The sequence below is a fragment of the Conger conger genome, chromosome 14 (genome assembly GCF_963514075.1).
Source record: "Conger conger chromosome 14, fConCon1.1, whole genome shotgun sequence".
Lineage (NCBI taxonomy): Eukaryota > Metazoa > Chordata > Actinopteri > Anguilliformes > Congridae > Conger > Conger conger.
The window spans coordinates 10,922,970-10,935,562 of NC_083773.1; the positions used below are offsets into that span (position 1 = coordinate 10,922,970).

General features: G+C 45.4%; 1 protein-coding gene across 1 annotated transcript in view; it reads right to left on the minus strand.

Annotated features, from left to right (window-relative positions):
• LOC133109767 (contactin-4) overlaps nucleotides 1-12,593 on the minus strand; it is a 101,234-nt gene that overhangs the window by 14,403 nt on the left and 74,238 nt on the right. The window contains exons 6-13 of the mRNA XM_061219340.1: nucleotides 9,586-9,789; nucleotides 8,760-8,862; nucleotides 7,663-7,847; nucleotides 6,716-6,858; nucleotides 6,220-6,349; nucleotides 5,396-5,546; nucleotides 2,298-2,425; nucleotides 231-403 (exon numbers count right to left, since the gene is read on the minus strand). Of these exons, the coding sequence (XP_061075324.1) occupies nucleotides 231-403; nucleotides 2,298-2,425; nucleotides 5,396-5,546; nucleotides 6,220-6,349; nucleotides 6,716-6,858; nucleotides 7,663-7,847; nucleotides 8,760-8,862; nucleotides 9,586-9,789 (1,217 nt within the window). The remainder of the gene's footprint in view (nucleotides 1-230; nucleotides 404-2,297; nucleotides 2,426-5,395; nucleotides 5,547-6,219; nucleotides 6,350-6,715; nucleotides 6,859-7,662; nucleotides 7,848-8,759; nucleotides 8,863-9,585; nucleotides 9,790-12,593) is intronic.

A 12,593-nucleotide genomic window follows, 5' to 3' on the forward strand; every position in this document is an offset into this window, starting at 1 on the left:
GGCCATTGTGTGTTCAACAGATAAGGAAATAAATCCGGCAATCAAGCAAGTGTGTGCTTCTCCGTTCACGAGACCGCGATCTATCGCGTGAGACTTAATGACGGTCCATCTCCCTCAGACGCTGCGCTGCGCCTGTGTCTATTGTTTAATCAACAAAACTGTTTGCACTTGTTGAGTGGAGCGTTGTGTGTGTGTGCTCAATCTGTTTGAGCGCCTTTTCCAATACGTACTCCTCCGATCATTTCAAAGTGATCCTGTCTGTGGAAATCAATTAATTTCCCGTTGAAGAACCACTTGAACGTGGGGTCCAGGGAGGGGTCTTTGGACACTTCACATGGTAGAACGATGCTCTCCCCCACGGTGGCGTCCATGTTCAGGGGAGGAACTATGATCTTCGTGGGTTCTGCAAAAAAACAACAACAGTGCAGTCATGCCCTGCTGTAAAATCCAGCTACAGTACAGCATGCCTGGGCATGAAGCTGGCCTAACTGGGTATGAGCTGGTCCACCAGCTAGTGCTGGTAGCTTGTCTGTTTCAAAACATAGCTTGAGCTGGTCAAACCATGTCAAGCTGGGAACTGGTCTGAACTGGTCAATCAGCTGAACCATGTCGAGCTGGGAATCTTGTCTAAACAGGTCAAGCAGCTGCCAGCTGTTTCAAAACCTAGCTTGAACTGTTTTTATTTCAGCAGGGTGTGCCTGCAGTGCAAGCTAGTTTATTTAATTTAAGCTTATTTATATATGCATGTTTTGTTTCTTCTAATAAACCGTGGCATTCAGCACACCTCATGTGTGTTCCAGTACGATAACGGCACAAACGCGTACACGTGTATTGTTGGAACAGGTAAAAGGCTGCCTAGAGACACGCACAATGAGAAGTGAGCCTTAAAAATGAAAATGAATCTACCTCACAGTGGTGACCGAGACACTACCTGGTACATTAGCGGTGCAGATGGCTGGTTATATACATCACTGATGACATTTACACCACTAGCTAAGAACACCGCAGGACACACATTAATGAAGTAATCGGCATTAGAAAACACCACCTGGAACAAACAGGAGCCGCTCAGGTCCCCCTGGGAATGATTAATCAAACAAACTTCACTGAAGTTTTCTCACAAGGCTATTAAGTCTATTCTCCTGGACACAGATGATGAACACCAAGCACACCGTAATATTACGTGATTTATACCTGTAGCGGATGTCATTAGCCGGGGGGTTGGGTAGGGGCGGACGAAAAAGCGCTTAGATTTTAAATGTTACACGTTTATACGGTGACAGAACGTAGTCGAAGCGATGCGTTCAACGGTTAAAAAAGCAATTCCCTGCCTGGGGTATTAGTGGGCATCCTTCCGGCTGCAAGAAAAATTCCCGAGTGTGCGAATGGGCAAAGGTACAAAGACAACTAAAGGATGTCCCACACAGAAGTGCCTGAGAGCGCTTTCTGAACACATATTTTGTGAGCGCGTGCTGTATTTTTTGAAAATGTTTTTTTTCCCTTGGCATGAGCAGGGTTCTAATGACGGGGAGGAGGGAGGAAACAAAGGCTTGTAGAGCTATCATGTGTGCGACGCTGAAACTTGTCAGGGTCCCAACGGAGAAACAGATGTCCCTTTAAAAATTCATGAGGTACGCGGGATGGATTAAAGTGACCTTTCGAAGCTTACGTAAATGCATTTATTTTGTCTGACTGTGGCATAGCGTGTATGAATCATAAAGAGCAAGCGATTGATGCCTAATTAAAAAAGAAATCCTCGTTAAAACAAGGCCTGATTTCTAGTAATGAGGCCTCTGGTTTGCCCTACCGCGGAGCTACCAGGGTCTGTTCTGAAATGTCACAACCTTGTGTATTGAAATGTCTCAATTTCAAATAGTAGCACATAAAAACGGTATTGAATTTTACCGAGACCTTGAAGCTGAAAAAAAGAGACTATTTGCACTCAGTCAATCAAATGATATAAAAAGTATGTGTAACCCTCAGTTATTAAGGCAACTAAATTGTGAAATAGCTACAGCTGCACTTTTCTTAATTAAAACTGCAAAGTTTGAGGGCTAGAGGAAGGAACGGCAGACTATTTTCCACAAAAGATGGCAGAGATTTTCTCCATTTTGCTGTGTGACCAATAACTCACAGCTGCCAAGACCCGGGATGAGTTATGCCTCTGTCAGGCCAGCAGGAACATAAAACAACTATATATTTCATTATCAATTTCATGCTTGGGTTATTAGATTTTTTTTCTTGCTGGTTTTAAACCATCTGCTTAAAAGCCAGTGAGTTCTGCCAAAAAAACGTACCTTTTACCACCACGCTCCCTGTGCTGCTAGATGTTCCAAAAGGATTCCTGGCCACGCAAGTGTACCGGCCTCCGTCCGATTTGCTCACGTTGGTGATCCGGAGACTCCCGTCCTCCAGGAGAGTCTGCCTGATTACAGAGAAAACATGCAGAAAAACTATCAGAGGCAGAAAAGACGCCGAAACATTAACCAAAGCTCATACGGGGGGGAGAGAGGATTTGTAAACTCGAGGAGGACGTTTGGGGGAAGGGGAGTCGGGAGTTCAAATACCTTTAATTTCTCTTAAACGCACCCTTTTTTTTGTACGCGTGAACGACCCGACATTTAAAAACCACTTAAACCTTCAGAGAAAGAAGGCGTATGCAAATGAAAGAGCCAATCTGAAATTAGCCCCTCTGGTTTTCAGACACATTTCCCGTCAGCGAATGAAAAACGCCACCTGTCCGTCAAGCCGCAGTCAGTGGGAGCAGGCTTTCACATTTGAGAGAAAAAAATGAGGGAAAAAATTCTCGCACAGAGCAATTTTCTTGTTTAAAGCAGAAGAGATTTGCGGTGGGGCTGCGGCAGTATTGACAGCAGAAAAGATTAAATGTGTGTATATTAATAGCGTGGTGGGACACTGAGGCCGGGGAGGGAGGGGTAGGGTGCATTATGAGGAGATGATTCAAAATGAAATGAATCTTCACCTGCTGCCTTATCATCATACAACATGTGTGCGATGCTATCGGCCCGCTAAAAGCCATTTCTGAAAGGTAATGAAATGAGATACGAACATAGAGCCGTCTCACTCGCAAGAGTGCTGTCTGGTCTGACTGAAATCCCCAAGATGTAAGGGATAGCAGGAGAAAACCTTATATCTAAATCACTGAAGACAGCGAGACTACGCTCTTTGTGGGGATCGAATACGTACCATTGTTAGAGTAAAACCCGAACCATTAGCGCAGGGGCGCCAGCACGGAACTCTGAATGGGACGGCCGTAGAAGGGCAAGGGCTTTTTAGAGGGTGGCACGCAGTAAAATACAGAACAGGGAACTGTCCTCTCTGATAATGTTCGATATCCTATGTTTTTCTTTTCCTTCACACTAACTGACCTAACTTTGCAACATAGTTTGGAAGCTAATATCATAAAACTTTAACAATTAACAATTAACGCTCATCTTCTACATGAGGGAATTATATTTTTGCAAATAGCCCAAGCACTGGTCACCCCTGGCCACCCCCTCGATTTGCCCCATGCTAGCACATTTCCACATCAGTAACTTGAGTTCTTAAACAAGCGTTGAAGACAAGCTACCGTACATAAGCACCACCATCTCTATAATCCAAACGCTTCAAGGCCATGAGCTCAAAAATCAAACGATTTCACAACACACCACAGCACTTAAACAAATAAATATGTATTTATTTATGTATTCATTTTATTATGCCGAAGCCAAATCCCAGAAATCAATGAGTGCTTTACTCAGATTTATGGATGAAAACATCAAACATTGAGTTATGAATGCACACCGAGGCCAGGACCTGAAGGGTAATGAGTTGTAAAACAAATAAATGTAAAGAAAATATTTGTTTTTTCCAAGGCATTTTCTAACCACAGGGATGCATCTATATTCTGGGCCAGAAGCAATGACTGCATAATCGCTGTGTTCAGCTTCTCTCTGTGACCACCTCAGTGGACTGTGGGAACCAATCAATGCTTTTTCTTTGCATGTTGGGGCTGGTCCAGTGATTTAGGAAACAAGTGGAGAAATGTGGCGATGCGTATTGACTGCACCGGGGCTGGGAAAGACGAGCAGACAGAGGAGAACAGAGAGGATGAGGCCTGCTGTTTGCACTTCATCTAAGAGGAGCACGCTTCGCAAGCCACGGCATATGCTGGGGAGAGCAGCGTGATGCATTAAACAGCAGGGAGGAGAAAATAAGCTATCTCAGTTCATCCTCTCTCTCTTTCCCCCTCTCTCTCATGTTCCCTCTCTCTCCCCCCTCCTCCCTCTCTCACTCCCTCTTTCCCTCTCTCTCCCTCTCTCACACACTCCCCCTCGTCTCTCTTCCCCCGCTCTCCCCCTCCCTCTTCCCCTCTCTCTCATTCCCTCTCTCTCCCCCTCCCCCTCCCCCCTTTCTCACTCCCTCTCTCTTTCCCCCCCTCTCACACTCCCCCTCTCTCACTCCCTCTCTCTCTTTTGCCCTCTCACACTCCCCCTCTCCTTCCCTTCCCCCCTCTCCCCCTCTCTCCCCTCTTTCTTCACTCTCTCACCCTCTTTCACTTGCTCTCTCTCCCTCACTCTATCTCCTCCCTCTCTCCCCCTCTTTCTCACCCTCTTTCACTTGTTCTCTCTCCCCCCCTCCCCCCCTCCTGCATCTCCCCTCTCTCACTGCCTCTCTCTCCCTTCTCCCCTCTCCCTCTCTGAGTCGATGTTGGAGACCTCTGAGGGGAAAAGAGATGAAATCATAACCTGCTCTGTGACCTTGCAGGCCCTGGTGGATCGCCACAAAGAGCCTCTTACCGTACTTCATTCAACCTCCTGCTCTACTCAGAATGCACTCACTTTGTAGTGTGTTGCCTTTTCAGGGGGGGGGGTGGGGTGGGGGTCTAGCACTTTGCCTGAGGTTAGTACCTGTCACCAGCAGCGTGAAGTTGCCCCGGGTAGAGGTCAGGGCAAAGACCAAGGCAGTAAATGGCCTTATGACCTTGAAAATCCACACTGTAGTTAGTCACACTCAAAAGTGTGACATGGCTGGTCTGTGCGGGATAAAACTAGTCAGCCATGAGCCAATGTTGCAAATATCAGATATTTCCCCTGTGGAAGTTCTCTGTAGCTCTCATTTGCCAGTCCAGCAGAAGTCCGCCAACGAGACAAATCAAGCTCACATCCAAGTGAGGTCAAGCAAAACAAAACCTATTTCCACAGAAAGAAGGGTACGGTTTCTTATTCATGACAAGGTCCCCTTATAAACAGAGGGCATCACCTAATTAGAGAGCAGCCGTACTACATGTTTCCTCAGTACAGTATGTGGCAATAGCCAAGCCCGATCTAATGGAAAGTCACATCGGGCTGTGATACGTGTAGCCTGATCAGCACTGCTCTACGTACTGTACCTCGTGCTGTTTCTCAGGAAGTCTCCACCCTTCCTCCAGGAATAGGAGGCTCTGGGAGAGGCGTGCGGACGGCACTCCATCACTACCTCTCCACCTCTCTGGACCAGCGTGGACTTCTTCACCGGCCTCTTGGAGAAATCTGGCGGAGAGGCTGAGACAGAAAAACACATTTGAGCCCATAAACCAGGGGCACTCAAACCCACCCCTCTGGGCCAGTAGGCCCGCTGCTTTTCGCTCTCCCACTCTAACCAGACTGATTTAGACCCCGGACCCGAGGTGAGACGCGTCTCCGGCCAGTCAGTGGCATTAATCAGTCAATTAATAATAAGGCAGAAAGGGGAAGCAAGCCAATGGCCTCCAGGCCCAGATTTGAGTATCTAGGCCACAGACTAAGGAGACAACATGCAGCTCAAATGGGCAGTGCAATATCTACAGAGAAATAACTCTGTGAGAATGACTGTGGATGATGATGATGATGGTGTGTGTGTGTGTGCGTGAGTGTTAGTGTGTGCACATGCACGTGTGTGTGTTTATGTATGCACATGCATGCGTGTATGAGTGTGTGTGAGTGTGAGTGTGTGTGAGAGCGAATGTATGAGTGTGTGAGTACGTGTGTGTGCGCATGCGAGTGTAGACAAGAGTGAGTGTGTGAGTATGAGAGAGTGCATGTGTGTGTATGATAGATTGTGTGTGTGTGTGTGTGTGTGTGAATGTATGGGTGTGTGCGTGTGTGTGAGTATATGGGTGTGTGCGTGCATGCTAAATCTGTCCCTGTCACCCTGTCTGTTCAAGGAGAATCACTAGAATTAATGCTTCACTCTTACCAACAACCTTGAGTTCAGCACTGGCGTAAATCACTCCGTGGTCATTCTCAGCCAAACACTGATACATGCCAGAGTCCATCAGGGTTAGTTTAGCAATGGTTAATCTGCCACCTTCTACCTGTATCCTGTCCTGGTGATAATTGAAAAAAAGAGTACATTAATACACTGAGTATGGCTACAGTAAAAAGTTATTTTTGCCTGTTTTTACATTCAGTCATCTCACGTGACTGACATAATCTTGTATCAGTATGCAGTCAGGGCCCTTCCCTACTTCTAAGCGCAGTATTAAGCATGATTTTAAATGCTATTAAACAGGATAAATTGTAAACAGCGACATCACCTACAGTAAATGTGCTGATATATCATACAGTAATCAGTGGACTGGACATCAGCTTCAGCAGGTAAGGGAGACATGGAAGGGTCATCACATATATGAATGGGAATAACATTAAAGCAAATGCTTTGTTGAACAGATGGATCAACGATTCTCTCTTACATCAAGGTCCAGAGGTTTCCCGTTCCTCAGCCACCTGTATGATGGCTTAGGCTTCCCGCTTGCCCGGCACTCCCACAGAAGGTCCGCTTCAATAGACATATAGGTATCTCTCAGAGTCTGAGCCCAATGCAGATTTTCCACATCTGAAAACAGAAACACTGATAAATTATTCCCGCTAGCTTTTGCTGACCTGTCATAAAGGAAAACCTTACAGAGAAAAATCTCATAAAGGACCTCTATTCAAGCTTACAATGCACCTTTTGGGCTTTTGTCTTTAAGCAGTATATTTGTTACACAAAGCTAGGTACAAAGCACATTGTGGTCAGATGGCTCGACTGATTCCCAGGACCAAAACTCTCATAACTTGAATGTCACAAACCATAGCCCAGCATTGCAGTAAAGTGAATGGGCTGGCAGATATTGCCGCAAGCTGCAAGTGTTATTCTATTTTTTTTTTATGCTCAACTGGCTAACAGCAACATTCATGTTGGCAAGCAAGAGCTTAGCATCCTCAAAAACCACAAAACAGAAAGGTTAATTGGTACAAATTAATTCCAGATTATCCTGTCTCCATAATACCCACTCACAGAGCGAGAAAATTGTTATTAAACTCAGACTTTATAATTAGCTGAAGTGCCATTTAATTAGACTTGCTTTGCTGAACTTTGACAATAAAAACAACTGCAACTCCAGCTAGGCAGCCATTAGGAATATTTAATTATCAGGCATTTAATCTGAATGCCATTTATTTACATGCAACAGAAATGCGATCATAAAAAAAAAGAAAAAAAAAAAAGAAAATGACACAAACGGCATCAAAAATAGTATACATTGCAAATATATACATTAGTTAGGGATTTATGTTTGTTTTTACTGTGTGCATACGCAAATAATTATTATTTACTGAAGGTCAAGGGACATGATGAGTAATTGCAGGTTGGCTGTACCGTAGAAAATCAGTTGACCCTTGGCAACATTTCGTCCTCGGGAGTTCTGTGCAATGCATTCGTATAAACCCGCATCCTCTGGTCGGAAATATGGGATTTCTAGGACGCCGTTGGAGTTGTTGATTTTAATCTTGCCAGGAAAAGGATTTCCATCTGCTCTTCTCCACGTGATGACTGGTACGGGGCTAGATCAGGTCAAGCACAAATGTCATATCAGCCATACGCTGCATAGTTCTGCGTATCCAGACAATGCGTCTTTCAGACAGATACAGTATCACTGCTAAACAGGAGACACTGGATCCGCACCTGGATTGTTTACCAGAGCCATTCATATTGTGCAAGATTAGCCTTCTGAGCTACAGAAAACATGACATCTGCAGGGCCTTTGAAAGAGTTTTTAAGAGTGCCATATAGAAATGTAATTCATAAACAAAGACCGAGCCTATAATTTCAATACTTTCATTGCATTTTAGAGTGTATTCACCATGACAGTTATCCACAAATTCCCAACTGCACACATGCAAGTATTGCAGACTTAATTTTAGCTGAATCCAGTAAAAATTGATTATTATGCATATGCATTCACTGACAAAGCTAACATTCGCAATGACTCTCTCTAGTCCAGCGTTACTGGGGCGACATGGCTCAGGGCGATCCCCTGCCCGGGCTGTGTCGAAGTGTCCCTGAGCAAGACACCTAAGACTCCTGATGAGCTGGTTGGTGCCTTGCACGGCAGCCAATCACCGTTGGTGTGTGAATGTGTGTATGAATGGGTGAATGAGAAGCATCAATTGTACAGCGCTTTGGATAAAGGCGCTATATAAATGCCAACCATTTACCATTTTACTGAACTACAAGTCCTGCAAGCCACGGTGTCTGCTGGTATTTGCTTCAACTGTGCGCTACACAAGCTGATTTCAAATAAGTTCACCTGCTTGGTTCAGATAATAAGCTAATTAGTGAAATCAGGTAGTGCAGCGCACGGTAGGAGCAGATACCTACAGACACTGCGGCCCGCAGGACGTGGAGCTGTGTAGCGCTGGTCTTGTCTCTCCTAACAGGCTTGAGCTCACGTGATGCTGACAGACGAGACTTACTTTCCTAAGGCGAAGCACTCCAATTTTACTGACGATCCTTTGGCGACGTGATTGGTCTCAGCAAACTGGACCTCTATCTTCGGCTCATACTCCCCCATGACAGCTGCAAGCGTTGAGGAATAAACAAATAAAAGGACATAGAGACAAACATTAAACTCGCCTTGCTGAAGTTCCATCATCGGCACTATCGTAGGCTTTTATAGCCTGGGATGCAGAGGTGTAAAATCCGGGGGTCAGAAAGTTAAACTACCGGGTGTTTCTACTCAGCTGATGTCACTCATTAGTTCTACCTGCTGGATGAAGAACTGTGCTAATGAACAAATCCAGGTAGTTGGAACAAAATGCTCGGGAGGACTTTTATTTTCTGAACCTGGATTTAACACCTCTGCTGAGATGAGAAGTTGATAGCTTTGGTGTTTGAAGGACTTGGGTGTTTGAAGGACACGGATTGAAAGAATGGGCTTATTACATACACGCGATCAGAAGTCAGGGCGAGGTGAACCCACGTGTACTTCGAGAATGAGTCCAGTCATGCGTATCCGCATTTCCATGTGTGCGTCAGAACTCTACTTAGCGCGCGTGCACGCGCGCACATCGGAGGCGCCTCCCTTCTCTCCTGGGGCATCAGGCGGCGGTGTTTATTGTCCTCGCCCCCCCCACCCCCCCCGCTCCTTAGAGCACGTGTCTGGGTACGGTGCTGACAGGCCGTGAATAAACCTTCGACACCGCGGGTGAGGAAAGACGATGCGCGTCACAGCGCAGACGGCTGATTTACGGCCTCGGTTTCCCCGCTGCGAGGACCACGGGCCGGCCGGACGACCCTCACCGTCACGACGCAGCACCACGGGCGTCGGCGAGCTGTAGGCCGTGGCGTTGGTCATCGCGCTCCTCACCACGCAGGTGTAGTTGCCCACGTCCGAGGGCTCCACCTTGGCGATGTACAGGTTTCCCGTCTTCTGCGAAACGAAGCGACGGGTGTCTTGCTGGAGGAAGTCTGCGCGTCCGTTGAAAACCCAGGAGTATTTTATCTCTGAAAGGAAACAAATAGGCAATAAAAGCATGTAAGGACTTTTGTAATATCTTGCAGCCAGTGTTGTATTTTGTAGTCAGTGGGGAATGCAGAATCTGTCAAGGCAACTTCCATTTGGCATGGTAATCTTTATGAAGGTACAGTACCCCTGAAAAAGAATAATATATCAGGATATGGTCAATGGCCTTTTGCTGCTGACTGTTGTTTTGGCTATTAGGGCATGTTCTAAACCAGTAGTCTCTAACCACAGACCCTGGAGGGCGACAAGGTCTGCTGCTTTTTGGGATTATAATGGACTTAATTAATCAATTTGAGCAGGTGATTACACAGTTAACTTACATCACCTGGTTAATTGGGTCTCATTTGGGTACTGCTTTTAAGGCTCTCCAAAAGCAGGGTCGAGGCAACTTCAAATCTCTATAATTATGTTCCATGAATGACAGACAAAGGTTTTACGTACCTTTGAAAGATGTATTATACATTGCATTGTGTTCTTTAATCAAATGGCGAGATTGATACTTAATTCATTTCTTCTTGTGTTCAGTTGAGCCTACTTGACAGCAGCAAGGTCACTTTGACCGACATCCTCCAATCACACAGACTGAGGAGTAATTTGAAGCTTCAAACATGTCATTGTGATATACGTTGTGCCACCATTTGATCTGACAGGCTTTACAAAGAAGCTCCACTTAAGAAGAGTGAAAAGGACAGAGAGCTTCAACATTCAGGGACACCATCACCAAATTATAAACTTTAATGTGTGTGTGTGTGTGTGTGTATGAGAGAGAGAAAGAGAGGGAGGGAGTGAGAGAGCAAGAGAGTTAGGGAGAGAGAATGAGAGAGAAAGAGAGCAAGAGAATGAGGAAGAGAGCATGAGAGAGAGAGAGCAAGTGAGCAAAGGAGAGAGAGAGAGAGAGAGAGAGAGAGAGCATGAGAGAGCTTTTCAGTGTGCCAAAATATATTATGTCCTACAGCTACCTTTCCATTGCTTGGACAGTTTGGGGTTCACTTCCACTCACTTTCTTCAGGGAAAAAGTGAATTAAAACCATTAATGTGGAATGGAAGGAGAGTGACAGACCCCTCATGATTAGAGACTATCACGGTGTGTTCTGCTAAAGGGCTCTGGTCTCACTGCAACTGGAGGGCCTGGAGGTGTGTAATCTTCAATCCTCTGTCAGAATCATGCAATGCACACTGGGGATTTAACTGTACCTACAACTGATGGAATGATATGGCTTTCCATTACAATCTCACAATGACACTCTAAACCACATTTTTATCCATATTATCCCGTTAATAACGAGACACACACACGCGCACGAGCACACACACACGCAAGCATGCGTACACATAAACAGCAGTCATTTACCAGTTCGAAGCTTGCCACTAATGTGTCATATTCCATGCTCCTGCCAAAATAATGTTACCGAACCTTTGAAGTATTAAGCGTTTGAACTGCTACTTTAGGACACAGATTTATTACTAAAGGTAACTCGAAAAAAGGTTTATTCACAGCCTTCAAGATAATGGCGTATTTGCTCTAAACCTTGAAACAGCTGTACGATATGAGGAAATCCCGCCAAACACACAAGCAAGAAGCATTTAAGAGGCTTAAAGAACGAGACATAAAAAGATGAAGGCGTGTGTAAAATACGACGGGGTTAACTGTGAAATTGCGCCGTCTGGATCGCTCCTGGCCATTGATTCGGTTGGAAACGTTGAGTCTGAAAATGGCGTCGAGCCGGCGTGAAATTGTGCTGGTGGCGCAGGATGCTAGCTCCCCGACAGGAGTACGGGGACTTTGAGGGTTTGTTAATCAGCGGCCCACAGATGAGCGGTCGCACAGCTGTGTGGCGGGATAAACGCTGCCTCGGAGCCACACCGTGGACTCTTCTTTAGCGCGACTGATGCCTTTATTACCTACTGCTCTCCTCAAATATTAAGTTGCCCCCCTGCTGGCTCGCCGCAATTCACCGATAAAGTAGAAAATTAGTTTCTGCACAAACTCCCTTGCTGACTCGTTTTAACGCTGAAGAGTGTGGCTCCAAGTGAGAGAGTGTGTACATGTCTGTGTGTGTGTGTGTGTGTGTGTGTGTGTGTCAGAGAGAGAGTGCAACAGTTGTGTGCAACAGGTGTTAATATGAGATTAATAGCCTAATTAGCATTAACATAAAGCTAAGTGGCACACGCTGAAGGTCAGTGAAGTAACTGGCAACACAAGTAACAGCTAAAAATAATATGACTTATGAATGAAAAATAATAAAATACAATAAATATCAAATACAATAAAATAAATCCTCTGGATTTGTCAATCAATATATATGTATATTAGTGAGTTGTGCTCTGTTCTATACTAGCTTAATGCACCCTGTGTGGCGTGAAGGGTTAGACCCCTGCAGTTGGCACTTTGAATGACACACAGATGCTTTTCATTTGAAAGATGGCTTTTCTGTGAACAGCTTTGATGCTGGTGTCATTGCTCAATATGTTCAGTCACGTAACACCTTCTGTGTTTGTACACATTAGAACTAGAGGAAAAGATAAATAGACAGATAGATCACTGCATTTATACAGCATAACACTCTTCTAGACACTCAAAGGGCTTTACAGTGATGAGGGGGAAACTCGCCTCAATCACCACCAATGTGTAGCACCCACCTGGGTGATCACGGTTGCTGTTTAGCACCATTTAGCCAGGACACTGGGGAAGCTCCTACTCTCTGCTCATCTTTAATGACCACAGTGAGTCAGGATCTTGGTTTAACGTCTCATTCAAAAGATCACATCTCTTACATCACAGTGT